This window comes from Nestor notabilis, unplaced genomic scaffold (genome assembly GCF_000696875.1).
Source record: "Nestor notabilis isolate BGI_N333 unplaced genomic scaffold, ASM69687v1 scaffold2045, whole genome shotgun sequence".
NCBI lineage: Eukaryota > Metazoa > Chordata > Aves > Psittaciformes > Psittacidae > Nestor > Nestor notabilis.
This window is the reverse complement of record NW_009927680.1, coordinates 904-19241: the sequence shown is the minus strand read 5'-3', so window position 1 is coordinate 19241 and position 18338 is coordinate 904. Positions and strand designations below refer to the sequence as shown.

The 18338-nt window shown below is 49.0% G+C and overlaps 1 protein-coding gene across 1 annotated transcript in view; it reads right to left on the bottom strand.

The window, feature by feature from the left end:
• LOC104405420 (mucosa-associated lymphoid tissue lymphoma translocation protein 1-like) overlaps positions 1–18338 on the bottom strand; it is a gene marked incomplete at its 5' end in the record, with an annotated part of 26056 nt that overhangs the window by 7072 nt on the left and 646 nt on the right. The window contains 10 exons of the mRNA XM_010014142.1: positions 1185–1336; positions 1482–1613; positions 1851–1978; positions 2597–2671; positions 6160–6337; positions 11950–12153; positions 12951–12977; positions 15014–15110; positions 16666–16844; positions 17489–17642. Coding sequence (XP_010012444.1) covers positions 1185–1336; positions 1482–1613; positions 1851–1978; positions 2597–2671; positions 6160–6337; positions 11950–12153; positions 12951–12977; positions 15014–15110; positions 16666–16844; positions 17489–17642 — 1326 coding nt within the window. The remainder of the gene's footprint in view (positions 1–1184; positions 1337–1481; positions 1614–1850; positions 1979–2596; positions 2672–6159; positions 6338–11949; positions 12154–12950; positions 12978–15013; positions 15111–16665; positions 16845–17488; positions 17643–18338) is intronic.

The window sequence follows — 18338 nt, the reverse complement described above, 5'->3', positions numbered from 1 at the left end:
TGAGCATAAGCTGCTCATGTTCAGCTCCATCAATCAGCACCCCCAGGTCCTTATCCACCAAGCAGCTTTCCAGCTACTCTTCCCCAAGCCTGGAGCATGTCTTGAGACAGATCCAGATGCAGAAGCAAGCAGCTGGGTGCCCCTTTCCTGACTATTGCTGTTGTGGGGTGGAGGCACACAAACACATGCAGACACATGCGCACACACACACACATGGTTTTCATGCATGGTTACGGAGCTCACAAGAGGGAACGATACTCTGGCTCCGTAATGGGCAGGATCAGGCTCCAAACCTCCTGCTGGACACACTGCGCTGAATCAGGGATCACAAAATACTTAGGGGCAACATCCCTCCATGAGCAACAAGGGCCAAAAAATCCACCACAGTCACACTATGCTTTAGCAAAAGAAATAAAGAAAAGGAGAAAGATGGTTAGCAAAAAGGAGCAACAAATTAAATCCTTAGAGGCGGCATGGAGATCACCAGAAAAGACCACACTGGGTACGTGGTCTGTTAGGAAAGGTGTGAGAAGGGGTGCAAGGAAGCTGGTACAGCTCAACAGGGAAGAAATCTATTGTTGCATTAAGATATATTAGCACAGTGGGCTAAGAGGGCATGATTCAGAAGAAGAGAAGAAGAGAAGCTGTGGCTGCCCCATCCCTGGCAGTGTTCAAGGCCAGGTTGGACACAGGGGCTTGGAGCAACCTGCTCTAGTGGAAGGTGTCCCTGCCCATGGCAGGGAGTTGGAATTGGATGACCTTTAAGGTCTCTTCCAACCCAAACCAGTCTGTGGTTCTCTGATACAAAAAGCCAGACTGCTTCCAAACACAGAAAACAGAAAGGCTCTTCACCTCAATCAGATTAAATGCAATAATTTAACTGGGCAGGCCAGAAACCAGTCCAATGGTAACTGGTTAAAGGCATCAAAACTGCCACAAAATCCTTTTTGTGATACATTAGGAGCAAGGCAGGAAGTCTGCAGGGCACTGATGCCTGGAAGGAGCACTGAAAAAGGTGTTTGCAGAGAGGATTATTTGCATCAGAGGTAGCAGAGAAGGGGATTCGTTTCCATGGGAGTTCAGCCTTTCCCAGCCCTCAGGACCTCTTGGCTTGCCTTCACCATCCTCCCAACTCCACTCTGGGGAAAGGAGCCCGTTGGAAATCCAGGGAAGGGAGGACTCACAGTGGGCCGGCAGAGCAGGAGGCGGGTATCTGCGATGTGGGCTGGGGAGCACTGCAGCTTGCCACACACACAGATCAGGTTGGAGAAGAGCCGGTGGAAGCGCAGTTCCACCCGTGCCCCGCAGGGGAAGGTCACCAGTTTGCTCAGCAGCTCTGGAAAGGAAAGACAAGATGGGTCAGTTCCTTAGAGCATCCTGCCAACAACTCCATGCAGACCACTGTCCCTGAGGGGCACAGGGACTCCCAACCGTCTCTTCCCCCCACCTGGCTAGCCCTCCCTGCACAATGCATGGCTTACCATGTCTGTGTCCCCAGCGCTTGGCCCCTGCTCCCAAGGGACAGATTGGATCTGTCAGGGACCGTGCTTCCTTCAGAGTGTGTTTGATCTCCATCACCTGCTTCCCAGTAACCAAGGGATCCTGGCCGATGTCTGGGAAAGAGAGTTTTGAAGTGCAAAGGTCACTCCAGGTTCTTTATTTATCTCAGCAGCTTTCATACCTTACGTTAACGTTTTAGTACTGCTGCCAGTTTACTAAAAGCTCACATGGGACGTGGTCTGTGATTTGGTTTTTAGGGAGGGATGACTGGCTGGCTGGCTGAGATGGGGTGGCTGCTATCAGTTCTCACCCGTGCTAATGAAGCAAGTGGTTTCTAGCTCATCCCTTACCTTCTAGCACATCCTCCAGCATGTGTGTAACCTTCTTCTCTTGCAGGATATGTTTCTTCAGGTATTTCATGAAGATCCCAGAGCTGAACTTCCCATCCTGCAACTCATAGGCTTCTGCATCTTCGCTCCTGGAAGAGTAAGGAATTGTCCTCTCATTTCTGCAAGGGACATGAAGCTCTGGTGTGAGGCAGGGCTTGCTGACTCCATCCAGATTCTGTTGGCTGAGTCCAACTTGGCTTTTCAAGCAATGACACAAAGTGCTTGGTTTTGGCCCAGGAGAGGGTGGGAAGGACGCAGGATGGCAAAAAGCAGTGGACAGGGATGGGAGAGCACAGTAAAGCCTCTTTTTCCAACCTAGAGGAGTGACAGTAGTTGAAAAGCCAGCAGAACTAGCACTAGAGCAGTAAGCAACACTGATCAAGAGGCTTCAGGTGATCTCCTCATAGCACATGCACCTAGGGCATCAGGCTCAGGCCTGGAAGGACAGATGACAAGAGCTGATGCCACCTTCATGCATAACCTGTAACTGATGCACAGGCTGCCACTAGTGATGACAGGAAGAAGGATAGAATTGGCTGAACAGCAAATGCTAGAGGTGGAGGGTGAGAGCCAGAGGAAACATCAGAAAAGCCCTCTCAAGTCTTCAAAGCCACCACGCATGAAGGGATGTGAGAAGATGTGGCTATGCCAGCATATGGTCCTACGTTATGGCGTGGGCTTGCCAGACGACATTTGCCACTACTTACGTGGCATATCCATAAACAGTGTTGCCCCAGGGCTCCAGTGGCTGCACCTGTGAAAGGGCACACTTTGAGTTGTACCTAGAAGAGAAGGCAAAGGCACTAGTCAGTGTCAAGGACATCCATCAGCATGTGCCTGGAGGGGACAGAGCCCCTAAGCTCCACCAAGTCCATCTCCTACAGATGGCAATAAGATCAACCCACAAAGAACACAAACCATGGCGAAGTGAGTAAATAGGGCCAGCTCTGACCCATCTGCACTGGTGAGCTGCTCCCTGCCCAGCAAGCAAGCCTGGGCTGGGGGTACAACCATGCCTCCTCCTTCCTGAGGCTGGTTTGTAACAAGCCCAGGCAACACAACAGTACAGAGAATACAGGGGTTCACTGTTGCCCAAGGGACAACTGTCCATAAGGAAGTCAGAGGTGTGCACATTGCATGGCTACAGCTCAACCACCTGTCCCGGGGGGCTGGGGTGTCCCACAGTTCCCTTCCAGACCATGCACACACCTTCTGCCTGAGCACACTATGGCAGGTGCACCTCCAGATCTCACTGAGAGTTGGGATCAGGATGCACACCCAGGTCTCAAAACCCAAACCTGGCTCCAGAACCCTTGTCTAGATGCAGCTTAATGAGCACAGACCCTGTTATTTCCAAAATGAAGTAGATCTGGATGATGGTTCTGGTTTCCACCAAAAAAGGTATTATGGTTGCATGTAACAGACAAGCCTTGCTCACCTGACTGCAGCCAGACTGAACAGAATGGGGACTGGCTGCCGCCAGTTTACACCAGTAACTTGGAACTGTTCCCAGTCACATGGGGATAAGAGCCAGGCACAGAGGTGGCATTATTCTCTGTTATTCAATTCCAGCACAGTTTCCTGGGGCTGAAGCTGGTGTGCTAAGGAGAGCAGAAGGGATGGTTGTGTTGCCAGCAGCCAGCACATTACCAGTTCTGGTGGTGCAGTCTGGTGATGTTTAATGGCAGGATTCATCTGGCTTGTGTAAGTTCTCTAAAGATGATCAGAAGAGAAAATGTGGGAAAGGAGATACGCTTCTAAATATGAACATTGAGCAGAGACATTTATCTGCTCCTCAGCTGCTCCTAAATGAATGCAGAAATCTAGGATTCCAGGTCCAAGGAACATGGGATCCCAAAATAAGCTGAGCTCCTGTTGTTCCCATGTTGGGGACATCTATGCAAAGCTGCTGACACGAGCTGATGCAAACCTTTTGTGATGGCACCAGCAGGCATTCATGGCTCCAGCGACGCCAGCTAGTGCCTGCAGCAGAAATGCTGGCTGCGATCCCATCCAGCAGAAAGTGAGCTTCGGCAGTGGCATTTCCAGACTGTAACCTGACAGTGGAGAAGGTGGCAGCATCCCTCCTGCTCCAGACCCAAAACCAGTCTCAGTTACACAGCGCATCCCATGCAATCTGTTTTGGATCTGCATCCCACATAGGAGATGGTGTCCTCCTTCTGTCCTAAGTGGCCTATGCTAGAAACCCTCATAAATCAGGGAATTCCTGGAAGAGGCAATCGCATCCACTCAAAATCAGCATATAAATGTATGAGGCTACACACAAGCTCTGTGTTCCTTGTTCCTCCTCTGCTGAAGCTGAACATCTGCTACGACTTGGCAAAGGGGGACGTGTTTCTCATTGCCTTGGTATTTCTGATGCCAACATATGGGATGAAGAGCTATTCTGGGTGAGATTCTCTTAGTTCAGACACAGTTCCTCCTAGTTCATGCACGGCTGAGTGGACTGTCAATGTCTGTTGACAGCGCCAGTCCAACCAAAAGGGCATTGGAAAAGGAGGCCCCAGAAGCCTTGTTTTACAGAGTGGTGTAAACACATGCAGCTATGAAATCCAAATGCTTCACTGAGCTGAAACAGCAACTTCCCAAGAAAAATGAGCTCAGGAGAGAGCTTTTACAGCAATCACCATGAGCCTGGCAATAATGCCTACTGCACTGGGTGCTGTGCTTGCTGTGGGGAAGGGGAAGAAAGAAGTATGAAAGAGAAAAACAGCTGCACAACAATGCCTAAATGTCACAGCAGATCTCACACTGCATCCTTTTCCCAACATGCCATTAAGGCTCCACTGAGCACAAAAACCACCGGCAACACCAAGAAAAGAGACATCAGCTCAAAAGCTATTTCATGGATGGTCGCTGTTTGTGTTAGCAAGCCCTATGCAGCTTCCATGTCACCACACTGCCTCTCCGTCACACACTGCCCTCACATTGGCTACCAGCAGCCCAGACGCATACTAGCCCAGGTCCACCAGTGCATCCATGAAAGCTAAGTGCTTCTGCTTGGCTGCAAGACATCCCCTGCCTGGTATCATGCTGAGGAAAGCAGCAAGTTGCTGCTACGTGAGCCACAGTGGCACTTGATAGTGCAGGGAAGCAACATGCTTCAGCAGCAGTGGCGAGCAAGAAGGGAGAAAGGGAATGCTTCACTGTGCAGCTTTCAGGGCAGGCATCAAAGGACATCAAGCTCCAGTGACACTGGCAACTCAGAGCTATGGCAGCAGGGTGAGTCCTAGAACAGCCAGCGTGTAAACTATTCAAAGTGAGCATTCCCACCTCTCCAGCTAAAAGGCATCTAATATTCTACAGCTTTCCAGGGGCTGGCAGCTCTTTTAAGGCAATGGTATCAAAATCCCTGTCATCTTTATGGTTCTTAGTGCAGAAACCACTGAAGGAAGAGGGAAACTTCTGCATTTGATCTCCAGATCTTTTCTGACTTGTAAATCTGCCTCAGGAGACTGAAATAAATGGACTAATAACAGCTTCTACTGGAATAGTCCACCTACCTCTGCTGAAAACGAACAAGCAGTAATTTTCTGCAGTCCCAAAGCTGCAGGGTAGAGATCTGGTGGCCAAGGGAGGATGATGAGCTTTCCGCAGACAGAGGAAAAATGCAGCAGCCTGGGTCCCACGTTACAACATGAGCATTTCAGAAGCATATAAGGCCAGTAAAAACCAGGTACCAAGGCTTAACCCATCATGTTGCTCTCTTTTCACTGAGATGGTAACTAAAACGGTGCCAGGAGAAGAGAGCCTGAGTATGTGGGCAACACGCTCCATGAAAGCACGAGGTCAACAAGATGCTGGTACAGCATGCCAGGTCGGGTGGTTCAGTGCAGGGTGTTGAAACACAAAAAGACAAACCGTATGCTAAGTTTCAGCCAACAATTTGTGTAAGGGTAGACGCATCCCTCCATAGGCTTTAGACAACTTGCCTGTATTTGCCAGGCTTTTTCACCCCAAAAAATCACAGAAGGGTCTCCACCCCCTTCTCTTAGGCAACATCTGATGCTTTCTGCATCTGGGAAGACTGGTCTTCCCAGGACATCCTACAAGACCTGACATTCTTGCTGATTTTACAGCCCAATAAACTGGGCTCAGTAGCACAACAGAGGATGTGGTCCCAGCAATCCAAAGGATCACCCCACATGGTTGTGTAGAAGCCCACTGCTGAAGTGGGGACTATCTCCCCTGACCCCCCACAATGCCATGCTTGCCCATTGCAGGTGAGGAAAGGGGAAAAGCACCCTACCATTTCCTGCAGGTGTCCAGCAGGATGAGGTTCAGGGCCGTCTGCTGCTGCTGCATCCTCTGTAGGATCCTCTGCACGCTGATGCAGTTCTCAGGGGCATAGGGCTGTGGAGCATCAACTGGGACCATGTAGTTCCTCCCCAGATGTTCGTACCCATGCCCGGCATAGTAGAATATAGCTGGTAAGAGGGAGAGGAGAGGATGAGCCATGGTGTGAACCTGCAGGTCTGTAACCAGCTCTGCACAGCCATGTCCTACCTCCTGTCCTGAAGGGATACTGCTGCAGGGTGCTCCTATGAAACTGGACCTGCGCTGGCCTCTCAATTTTGACTTTTCTAGTCTGTTCCCTTCAGCAGAGATAGAAGCAGCCCTGAGAGGCTCTCCTGCACTTGTGGTCTTCAGCACCATCTGTCATGAGACCCCAAAGTCACTGGGTTTACTCATTTCCATAACCATTTGTGCTACAACACCCAAACTCAGCATCTAGGTAGCACTGAGGGGAAAAATCAAGGAGAGAATCCAAATAGGAGGAGAAATGCAGTAAATGGGGAAGGATAATAGTAAGTTTGAGGGCGGTAGGAAGTTTTCTTCCTTCAAAAGGTGAACTTTGATTGGTAATTCTCCCACTGATAATCATCAGAAAGGTGTGGACTGAAGAGTACTTCATGTTCTCAAGAATGCCAGGCTGAATGTCGCCTTTGTACAAAGTCTTGGTTAATCATCATTGCTTGGCAAGAATCATAGAATAATTACAACAAAGTATTTTATCATTATGAAATACATTAACAGCCTTTTATATAAGACATTTGTCAGCTTCCTAGTTTTGGAAAAGAGACTAGCAATGGATTAGGTGATAGGAAACACTCTCCAGATTTCAAAGGTCTGCCTGTATTTACACATCTACATTAGAAGCTGGTGAAAAATTAGACAGAGATGTGTTCTCCATATGTCCAGAACACATGGACCACATGCTTCAAAAATCTCAGACCAGATACCAGCCCTGTAAGGCTGGTGAGGAGTCAGATTTATCCAGGTATTGGTGGAAAGAGCAATACCCAACAAGAATTTTGGTTTTGAGTTTTGCTCTTGAGCACATGGCACTTTGAAAAGGTTTCTGCCTTCACAAGAGATGGCAACATGGGCACATCCAGCTTGGAAAGCCAGCACTGAGGAGCTTGGCACATCCCAAACTGGTGCTTCTCTCCAACCCATGTGTTTGGTGAAGGGCTTTCCTGCTGCACAGGGATTCCTATATGGGCTACAGCTTCTTGAAAGGAAGCTGCCTAGTGGCCAACTACCCCTTCCCAGCACTGACGCCACTGCTTGGGGATGCTGGTGAAAGCCAACTCGGGGAACTGAAACAGGTTAAAAATAGCTCTGTGAGGTGACACAAACTACCACAACTGAGAGACAGAGAAGAATGAGAGGTCAGAAATGGGAACAAGTGGCAAAGAGGCAAATTCCTCAGGAGAAATTCCTCAGGCAGATTTGCTGCCAAAGCCCAAACTTCACTGAGTAACCTCTCCTCTCTTTTCCCTCTGCAGTTCCTGTCTTGGTAGTTCACAGGACACTCGCTTTGATCTCTGATGCTACAAGCGATGCAGGGAATGGGGCAGGAGCTGAATGACTGAAAGCATGGTCTCATTGTATGGAGCATGGAAAGCATGATCTTATAGTAAAAAAGGCCTCAAGTCATCTTTGGTTTCTATTCTCAGGGGATGATGGAAAGTTACTCAAATGGCTGTCTTAACAGGTGCCCACAGGGTTTGGGTTCCTCTTCTTGTGGATCACCAGCCAGAAGCAGTGAGCTCTGATTTGCAGAAGTTTTATATTTTTAGAGCTTGCAAATCAAAGTCACAAAACCCCCTCCTGAGACTATAAAAGTATGAACCAGGAACTCTTCCGCAAAAGTCAGATGCAGGCACTTCAGGTTTGGCCCCTCAAGGGAAGTGGATGTACGTGCAAGGGAGGTGATGACAGCCATTACCAGACAGCATCACTGATATGTGGTAAAAAAACAAATGTTATGGAAAAAACCCCAAAGAATGATCAATCATTAAATCTTGTAACTTTTGAAGCCTTGTTGTGCACCTGAATGTACCGCCAAGTGCTCCCCACACTACATAAACCACAAAGATGCGCGTTCAAATCAAAATGACATGAGTTTCACATCAGCTGAGCAACTTTGCAAACCTCTCCTGGACCTCACCTCTCCTTCTGAAGAGGAAAGTTAATGATTGGCCTAGAGATGGAAAGGTTTTTTTATTCCAAGCTAATATTTCAATGCTCTTCCCACATCTCGTGGGTCAAAAGCGCTGATCAGAGACAAGCTTCCAAGTACCAAATTAAAAAGGGGAAGCTCCAGGCACTGCTTATAAAACAGGAAGCGTCAGCATGCAGCTTAATTAAGGCATGACAGCATATTCCTAGTATTTCACTCACAGCTTTCTGCTCTCGTTGCACTTCTTCGACTTGGGACTTTTTAGGACCTCAAAATAACATCCAGGGGGATTCCTTGTTTGCCTGAAGGCTGCATGATTAGACCACTCAATGTTTGAGGGCTTCAAAAATCCTCTGCAGCTCTTCCAAGAGGAGATCTGGAGGAAAACCAGTCAGACAAGCCACTATGTCCATACAGTGAATTAGAGAAGCCTTTGGATCACCTTAAACGCACAGCTAAACAATATTCCTGTTCCTGAAAACGAAACCAGATTTTGCTCTGGGCTTGAGAAATCTAAGAACAGGTTCAATAATAATGACAAAATCCTCCACTGAGGCAGATAAACCTAGGTAGAATTTTGGCTGGGGCTGAGTACTGCTTGATCAGCAAGCCTAAAGATAAGGGCCTGGAGTCACAGTGGACACCATCTTCATGCTGAAGATGAGCCAGTGGTTGACTGTGGCCAGGGCTATGGTAGTAGATGCAGGATTGCCAGAGAAGCTGTCACCGCTCTCTTTTGGCCTGGCTAGATGCTTCTTAGATCCTGTGTCCAGTTTTAGGGACTTCAGTTCAAGAGGAGTGTTGAAAAGTAGAAGAAGCTGGAAAAAGGCCACCAGAGGCTACCAAGATGTTGGGTTCCAGGGCCTGTGAGGAGAGCTGGGCTCGGCTGGAGACATGGAGGCAGAGGAAGGTCTAACAGCTCCTGGAGGAGCAGTTACAGAGACAACAAAGCCCAACTCTCCTGTCAGAGTTGACCAAACAACATGGGACAATGAGCACCAACCCTTGAGGGCCATATCTGACAGAAGGAAAGACTTTCCTGGAGAGTGGTGCAGCCTGGGATGGGCACGTGGATAAATGGAGGGCTCCATGCCTGGAAGTCTTGACCTGATAAGGAGAGCTACAACCAACCCTGACCTTGTGCTGATGACTCCAAAGTCCCTTCTCACCAACCCCTGTACAAGTGTAAATCACAGATAGGTCAGTAAGGACATGCAAGGGAGGGCAGCCATCAGGAGGGCCCTGCCATTCTAGGGAGGACAGACACTTCTTCAGCTCTTACCAGCATCCTGAAGCTAAATAAAACTCTAGAAGCAACCACAAGTACCATGCTCAAACACTAATCCATGTGGCTACGTCCTCTCTTCTCATTTGCCCCAGCAAAAAGACATATGAATGCCCCAGCTGGAGTTAAATCTCAGAAGACAGCCAGCCTCACTCCTTGAGCATGCTGAGAGGTGTCTGTGTTAGACCAGAGCCTCTCACTTCAGCCCAGTGAGAGTCTTTCACCAGTCAGCCCTCTCCTCCCAGCTACCTGCTTCACTTGAATGTCTAAACAGAGTTCTCCTGACTTCAGCTTTGGTGGTTGCTACACAGGAGATGGCACCTCCAGGTTACTTGAACAAGAAAAAACAGGTAGAAGCACTGGAATGCCTCTGTCCAGGTGCTTGTCCAACATACATACGTGAACATTTAGGACTGGCTATCATATGTGTCCCTGGAAGGCTTTTTAGTTTTAACAGGCTGCCTAGGTTGTTTCTGAAGCTGCTCTCTCACCACTACCTGTCCTGCACAGGAGTTACGTGAACCCTAAACCTCTCAGTCAGTTCTTGATGTTTATCCTGGAGTTAGTGCTTTCAAGTTTAGGAGCTGTTTGCTTTTTCCTAATGTGTGTTTTTATTAATAAGACAAGTTAATTTAAGTGATTTGTACTTCACCTGGTTCTTTACATTTTATGTAAGGAAAATAGCTGAAGAAATGCTGGAAGAAGCATTACAGTGAGAGGAACTACACTTCAGATGGAGAAACCCTGGGGCAATCAGCAGGCAGACTGACCCAATGCCCCACCATTAAGTCTGGATGCCACCAATTATTGCAAAAGTCCTCAATTCAATCATGCTGCTGGATCAGCCTGCGCTGGGGTTCACTGCCTCCGAATAATAGTAGACCATTCAGCTTAGAAAGCTGTAAAGAAAACCACTTGCAGGCTATGCCTAGCAAACACTTGAGGTTTCAAGGTTCACTAACCCAGCTGTTAGTGTTTTTCCTGCCAGTGGACAAAGCCAGTTTTCCAGGAAGGATCAGTAGCCACAAATGCAGAAAAGCACTAGAAGTTTAAATAAGGCATGACAGCATGAAAGGTTTGCCATTTCTGAATAGCTTTTCTGTCCAATGCTTATGAAAACAAGGGAAGCGCCATGGATAAAATGCTATTCAGTCCTCACCGAATATGAGTAGAGAGTAGGAATGGCAGTGCCATGGGAAAAGCAGAGAGGCACACCAGGGATGTCTCTGGCCTGGGAGAGGAGGTAACGCCCAAGGTACAAATGGATTTCAGAGAGCAACCACAAGAGGAAGCTGCAAGTGAAGTCATAGAAATATGTTGTCATCAGGTGATGTGCTCAGCTGGAGTGGTGACAACCATGTTCTGCCCTTCCCCACCAGGTCAGCCTCCTGGGGTGAGTCAGTGCTTCCCAGAACAAGGTAGATTTGCAGCACTTCACTCGTGTTCTTGTCCACTGCAAAACCTCCAAACCTCCTGCTGAGCACAGGGCTGGATTTGTCCCACACTAACTTTCACCGAGTGCCCTGCTATGCCATGCAACTGAGAGGGAGGTGAAGATAAGCCTTGCATGTCAGTTCGGAAGCAAAACCAACCCCACACCTGCAAGGTGTTTTCAGAGTATCTGTCAGGTTGAGAGAACCTCAGAAACCCCAAAGAAGCTTCTTTCACCACCAAATCTGAACACCTGCTTTAAGACTCACAAGAGCTGTAGCTGGTTTTGTGTTTGAGGAATGTTTCCTGCTGAGAAGAGTGTGCTAGAAGCTCAAAGCCCAACCTCAAAGCCATCTGCAGGCCCAAATGAGACCATCAGGAAAGAGAAACAGGGAAATCACTGTCAGCTGTAGCAGTCACCACTCAAAAGGAGCTCTCCCTCTCACAAAGGAGAGTGGTGGGGGCAGCTGATAGTCAATCTTGATTTTGTCATCTAAGGCAAAATCTTTAGATTCTCCTTCCCATCCCTCTGGGAGCAGGGGGAGGAAGAAGTGGAGAGGAGTGGGTGAGTGGCTGCTTGGTTCTGAGTTACTGGCTGGGCTTAAACCATGACACTTCTCCCATTCATCATCATAAGCTCTGGATCCCTAAAAGCCTGGCATCACTGGAAACTATGCTGCAGGTCTCCCTCGCTCCCATGTCCCCCAAAAGAAAGTTAAATTTCTTCTTTTTTAATTCAACAGCTGTTCAGAAAATTGCCAAATACCTGCTCCTCCCTGTCCTCGACCACTGCTACCTGCACATCAGCTGCTGCCTGCTCAGCATTGGCAGGCACTGGGCTGGCTTTGCCTTACCATAGACTCCTTTCCCCAGAAGCTCCAGGAACCGACTGACTGCTGTCTCCATCTCAGTCTTGTTCAGATCCAGAAGGGAGACAACCTGGAAGCCCAGCTGCTCCAGAAGGAGACTCAGCTCAAACACATCCGTGACGGGAGCCATGAGGTTGGGATGATGCTGGTAGTGGTTGTTGCCCACTAAAAGTGCTATCTTGCCTGTAGCTAAAAGAAATATCAAGTGACAAAGCTGTAAACACTCAGCAGGAGGCAAGGTATAACCTCCTTCAATTGGAGTCAGGATATGGAACATCTTTTCTTACATCTAGGCAGGAAGGATAGCCCCTATGTTGCTACTAGCCTGAAGCACCCTGCAGAAAAGTGAAACACTTTCACAGAAAACACAAACCATCATTTTGAAAGAAAGACTTGGAAAGTTTTCACTTGACAACCAAAATCCCAGGAGTGCAGCAGTATCCATACTACTGAGGCTATTCAGCATCTACCCTACCATGACCACAGGTCTTGGATGCCAGTGGTGCCCGGATACAGAGCCAGGGTAAGAGTTCCTTTCCCCTCCGAGGCTGAAGGAGAGAAACCCCAGGCTCCTTGCTTTCATTTTATCCCCACCTTCCACTGTAGGAAAAAACAGATTTATGGCACTCAGCAGTGATGGCAGCAAGGAGCTTTTCCCTGCTCCAAGGAGGTACTGCAAGTAAGGGAAAAGGTATCATGTGAACAGCACTTTTAAATTCACTTTGGTAGGCACAGATGCGAAGACTGGGTTACTCATCAGGAATAATCTTACTCCACTTGTGGAGACTGATCAGGGCTTGGGATGGGACTCGTCCTGTGCCTTGCAGTTCTGATCCCAAAAGCACAGAGCCCATGACAATGTGGGCATAGAGGCTTGAAGCGATCTCTGCAGGAAAAGCACTCCTATGCCTTGTCCTCCCTTCTACCCTAGAGCCTGACTTTTAATTAACGGAACGATTGCTCAGGAAGAAAATGACAGGACTCACCAAAAAACTTTTCAGAGTGACATGTACCTGGAAAAGAAAGAAAGAAATGATAAGCCTGTACCCAGCATCCCAGTGCCAGCTCCCATAAGTCTGAAACCTGCTCCAACATCCCCCAGCAATGCAAAGCTGGATCATACAGCACAAGCATCCACACAAGCAACACTCCTCAGGCCTGATTGCTGAAGACATTGGTCTGGTGATTTTAGAAAGATGTATGGATTCCTGCCTGATGAATGAAATCTTGAGCAGCTGGGAAGCAAAGCTTGGAGAAAGGGCAGGCCACAGGAAAGAGAGCAGCATGGAGGAGCTTGAACCCATCAGCAGGTCTGCGCTACTTATACCAGCCCTGCCTGGGCTGCCGTGCTTATCGAGATGGCTTGCCCACTCCCTCACTGCAGCAAAAGCAAAGGCAACACAATAACTTAAGCTCAGCATAAGCTTCAAAACAGAAAGTTCTCCCCATGAGCAGCCAGTGCAGAGGAAACCACTTGTTTGCTTTCAATCGAGATAAAATTCCCAGAGCCTTGCCTTGCCTTTTAGCAGTTCCAGCTCAGAAAAGCCACCCTAAATGTGACTCACTTTCATGACCTCCACAAGTTTCCTTGCCCAGTCTCAAACATCATTACCCAACAGCTCCAGCTTTTCCTATTTAAATTTCAAAAAATAATCCAGCCCAGGAGAAAACCCTAAAGGTCTACAGCTCAAAAAGAAGAAATCAAGGGCGTATTTTTAATTGCCTAAAACTCAGGTCTGGAACACCAAAACCAGTGTTGCTAATGCACCAGGGTTGCCTCGACAGCCATACATCCTTTCCTGCCTCTGACAAAGCCGACTGTTGCATGGTAAAGCTATCCAGCTGTAGTATCTTGAACCCATCCCAATCCAGTGCACTCTCCTCACTGCCTGTCTTCCCTGGATGCTGTTTTGCCATCTGTGAGGAAGCAGGGAGAGTACTCTCTGGCTATACAGGGCCAGTTTACACTCTGGAGCAATTTTAAAGCCAGCCTAAAAGGCGAGATGAGAAGCTTATGGCATAGAAAAATCTCCAGATGGAGAGAAGAGCCAGCAAAGTTAGCCCATGCTATTTCTGTCTCACAGCAAGGCAAAGGCAGAGGGCCAAAGCAGCTGTCACACACCAAAGGTGGAGCATGCCCGAGGCTCTGGGGACCCATCTTCTCCCTGTTAGCTCATGCAGCATCAGGCCTGGGCTGCAAGCCCGAAGGACCTGAACCTTACCGGAACAACACCATCCTCTCCATCTTTATGTGTCTAAGCACACCACTTCATCTCAGAAAGGCTGTAAATGAGTTTTAGCATAGAAGCCTGCTGTGATTTGGCTGAGGAACTATTAAACCACCACCTTGGCAAGGCAAGAAAACTACAAAAGAATCCGAGAGTGCTCAACCTCCCCTCAGGTGGCAAGTCTGTGACAGACTGCAGGACCCAGGAGCATCCCACACCGCAGTACAGTGGATTACTGGCTTTTGGTTTTTTTCTGTTACAGACACTGCTTCCCTCACTGCCTCTGAACCCTGTTATCAAAGAATCCTATTTATCATGGTGTGACGGATGCCTGTGCCTGCCGCTCAGCAGGGCTTGTGCAGCTCTGCTGAGATCATCGTATCCAGTATATCCAGGGTGTGAAACTGCACTCTGCAGGCTCTTCCCCTGACAGCTGCCACAGCACTGCCAGGACACTCCACTTCTCCTGCAAAGCCATGTGTCGCTTCTCCACGCTGAAGTGTCACACCTTTGTCTCCCTGCAGAAATGGTATTTTAAACCTGTGGTCTTTCTTTATGTTAATAAAAGCATGGAAGATCCATCCAAGCCAGGGGAAGATGCAAGCGTCAGAGCCACACATCCTACTTCCCCTAATCCCACGCCCCGGAGCCCAGCTTCCTCCTGCACTGGTTGAGCCACAGGGTAACACGCCAGCACTGGGCTCCCTGTTCACCAGCTCAGCATTTCCTGGCAAGGCCACTAAATCCCTTTTTGCCCTTCAATTACTTTTCATGCTAGAAGGTGATTTGCAGCAAAACAGATGTGGGTTGGCTCTGCTCACCTATGTGAATATCCACTGCATTGGTCCAGTGCTCGCCGTGGCTATTGGAGGCACAGCAGAGGTATGTGCCGGAGTCACTGACCTTTGCATGGGAGATCTAGACAGATCAAAAGTTAAATCACATTATTTATTGTGAAAGTTTACAGCCCCCTGATGGTATCTGCCAAAGGCACCTGTGTTCCTGGAATGAAAAGTCTTTATTCTTCACTCCTTGCCTCACAAAGCTAAGGTTTCCCATGACTTCTGTCTTTTCTAGGAAGTTCAATGGCCCCTGAGGTATTCAAGGCCAGGTTGGACAGGGCATTGAGCAAACTGGTCTAGAGGGAGATGTCCCTGCCCATTGTAGGGGTGTTGGAACCGGATGATCTTAAGGTCCTTTCCAACACAAACCATTCTATGATTCTATGCTAAGGTCTGCTGCTGACCCCAGCTTCTAGAGCACAAGAATCCTCTGCCCAATTGCCTTCCCTTCTTTCTCCAGCAGCCCCAAAACCCTGTGTCATAGCCATACTCTGTCCCAGGAGCCACACTGGGAGGATGGTGTGTGGCCAAAATCAGAAGGTTGCCCGGTTTTCCTCTTGGTGACATTTTCTAGATTTCTGATCATAGCTCTCTTCTCGCAAGTTTTCAACTCTTACACTTCTCTCTTGACATGGGACAAGAATCAGAGCAGTACTGGCTGGTGAGGACCTTTGTGGTTCTCCAGCCCAGGCTCCTACTCAGAAAGCAACCACTGGGTCAGGTTGGCCATGGCTTTGTCTAGTCAAGTACTGAAAACCTCTAAGGACAGACATCTTGTTGCCTTTCTGGATCAAGCAGCACCACCCACGTCCAAATGAAGAACCTCTTGCCTGGGAAAAGCGCAATCTGAGGCCACTGTCCCCTAATATCATCTATTACTCCTGAGAAGAGATTGGATGTCTTGTCTTCATTACCCTTCACTTGATGCTCCACAAGGAAATCTGCCTTTCTTGCTTCAAGAAGACAGCACTGTCGCATTCAGCCAGTAATCCAAAATAAAGCCACACCTTTTGCTGTGTCCCTGACTCTTTTCTGCGACGACTAATCACTTTTCCTTCTAGCTCCCCTGCAGGCAGGCAGCACTCCTGCAGCTCCATTAGTCCACAGTCCCTGCGTTGACATACAATAGCTGTTCATGTGCCACTGTTGTAAAAAGTAATGAGAGACGTGCCAAGAGCCCTTGACATATCTACGAATTGGTTACTTTTTACAGAAACAGCCACAGCTTCGAAAGAAGCCCATAAAAGGTATTCCCTCTTCACCTGGAGTCCTTCAGTCAGCTATCAAAGCAAGTGGGGTGATACATGGAGTGGTCTCCCACAGGAGAAGCAGGGAAAAACTGCTGAGCATGAGGCTGCTTCTCAAGGGCTGGAGAGACTGGGAGTTCAGGCAACGAGACACTGCTTTCTGCTAGCATCCACCTATCACACAGATCAAAACACGCTTGAGCTTGCCAGGGAGATACGAGCCAGGCTTAAGGACCGATACTGCCATGTCCAGGATGACAATGACACAATTTTCAACAGTCTCTCCAAGGCTTCTGAGGCTCTCCCATGCCCACCATCCAGCAATGAGCTCCTATCACCCACCTCAGCAGCCAAAGTGTCTGAACTATCCCAAGGCAACATTACCCAGAGGTTTTTCTTCTTCTGGTGTTCCAGCAGGTTTCCATTCTGGTACCACTGGTAGCTGGGGGCTGGGACCCCCATGGCAGCACAACGCAGCTGTAGCGGCTTCCCCACCTCCACCGTCTGCTCAGTGGGGTTCAGGACGATGACTGGTTCTCCTTGCCAGAGCCGAGGGGGGAGTCCTGTGAAGCAGCGACACAGAATTGGTCCTCTCTCCACAAAGACAGAAAACAAGTCATTTTTTCTCCCTGTACAAGAACCTGTGTGCACTGCCAGAAAAGCAAGCTTTTCCACCCACTCCAAGAGGTGCTGTCCCACAGGATGGCTGTGACTGCAGCATCACCACTGCACCTTTCTGCTTTGGGAGCAGGGAATCCTGGAGAGCGACACCCATGACAGTAAATGACACACCAAAGCCCTGCCTCTGGCTTCCCAAACCTGACACTCGCCCTTTCCTGCCAATGGCACAAAGTCAACATGCTGAGATCAACCACACCTGGTGTTATTTTTGCTCAGCTTTGAAGTACCCATACTGCCTTGTCCAGTCCCTCTGCCCAATGCAAACAGCCAAACACCCAGTATAACTCTAAGAAAGAGGCTCAGGTACCTACAGCTGAGGTTATGCAGACCACGACAAGGAACTGAACCACCCAGAGAATGGACACAGAGGTCTGAGTTAGGCCTGCAGGCTCATGTCGCTGAAGCAATGCTTCTTTATTGTGACTTTTGAGCTGGGAGGACACACTGCACCTGGGAACTGCATAGGATTACTCCCCAAGGGTGGGCAATGCATAAAACATGGAAAAGCTACAAGACATGCTCATACCTCTGGCAACACAGTGATGGACCTCCACTTTCACCCAGTCAGAGAAGATGGCATTTTTGTAGAGGTCATTGATTCTGCAGGTGTAGAGTTGGGACTGCTGTGCAGTGATGGGCAAGTCTTGCTTGGTGGCACCAGGAATCTGGCGGCAGACAGACTAAAGGGAAAACACGGGTGGTGGTCAGCAAGTCCCCTTCATTGCTGGTAGCAGAAGGCACCAGCAGGCGCCTTGTAAGACCAGGAAAAGTGGAAATCCTCCCCTCCTCCAGCCACAGGGATGTGAGAGAAGGAGCTTTTTCAGTGCACACCCCATCCAGCGCTGTTTAACTTGTCAGCAACATGGACAGTGGGATTGAGTACAAGTTTGCTGATGACACTAAGCTGTTGATGCACTGGAGGGAAGGGATGGGATGCAAAGAGACCTGAACAGACTTAAGAGGCGGGCCCATGTGAACCTCATGAAGTTCAACAAGTCTAAGTGCAGGGTCCTGCCCCTGGGTCGGCGCAATCCCCAGCACAAACACAGGCTGGGCAGAGACCGGACTGAGAACAGCCCTGAGAAGAAGAACTTGAAGGTGTTAGGTGAGGAGAAGCTCCCCATAACCTGTGTGTGCATGCGTGAGCCCAGAACCGCACCGTGTGCTGGGCTGCACCCCCAGAGCATGAACAGCAGGTCAAGGGAGGGGATTCTTCCCCTCTGCTGTGCTCTGGGGAGACCCCTCCTACAGTCCTGATCCAGCTCTGGGGCAACAGCACAAGAGGGACGTGGAGCTGCTGGAGCAAGTCCAGAGGAGGCCATGGAGCTGCTGTGAGGGCTGGAGCTGCTCTCCTCTGGAGCCACGCGGAGAGAGCT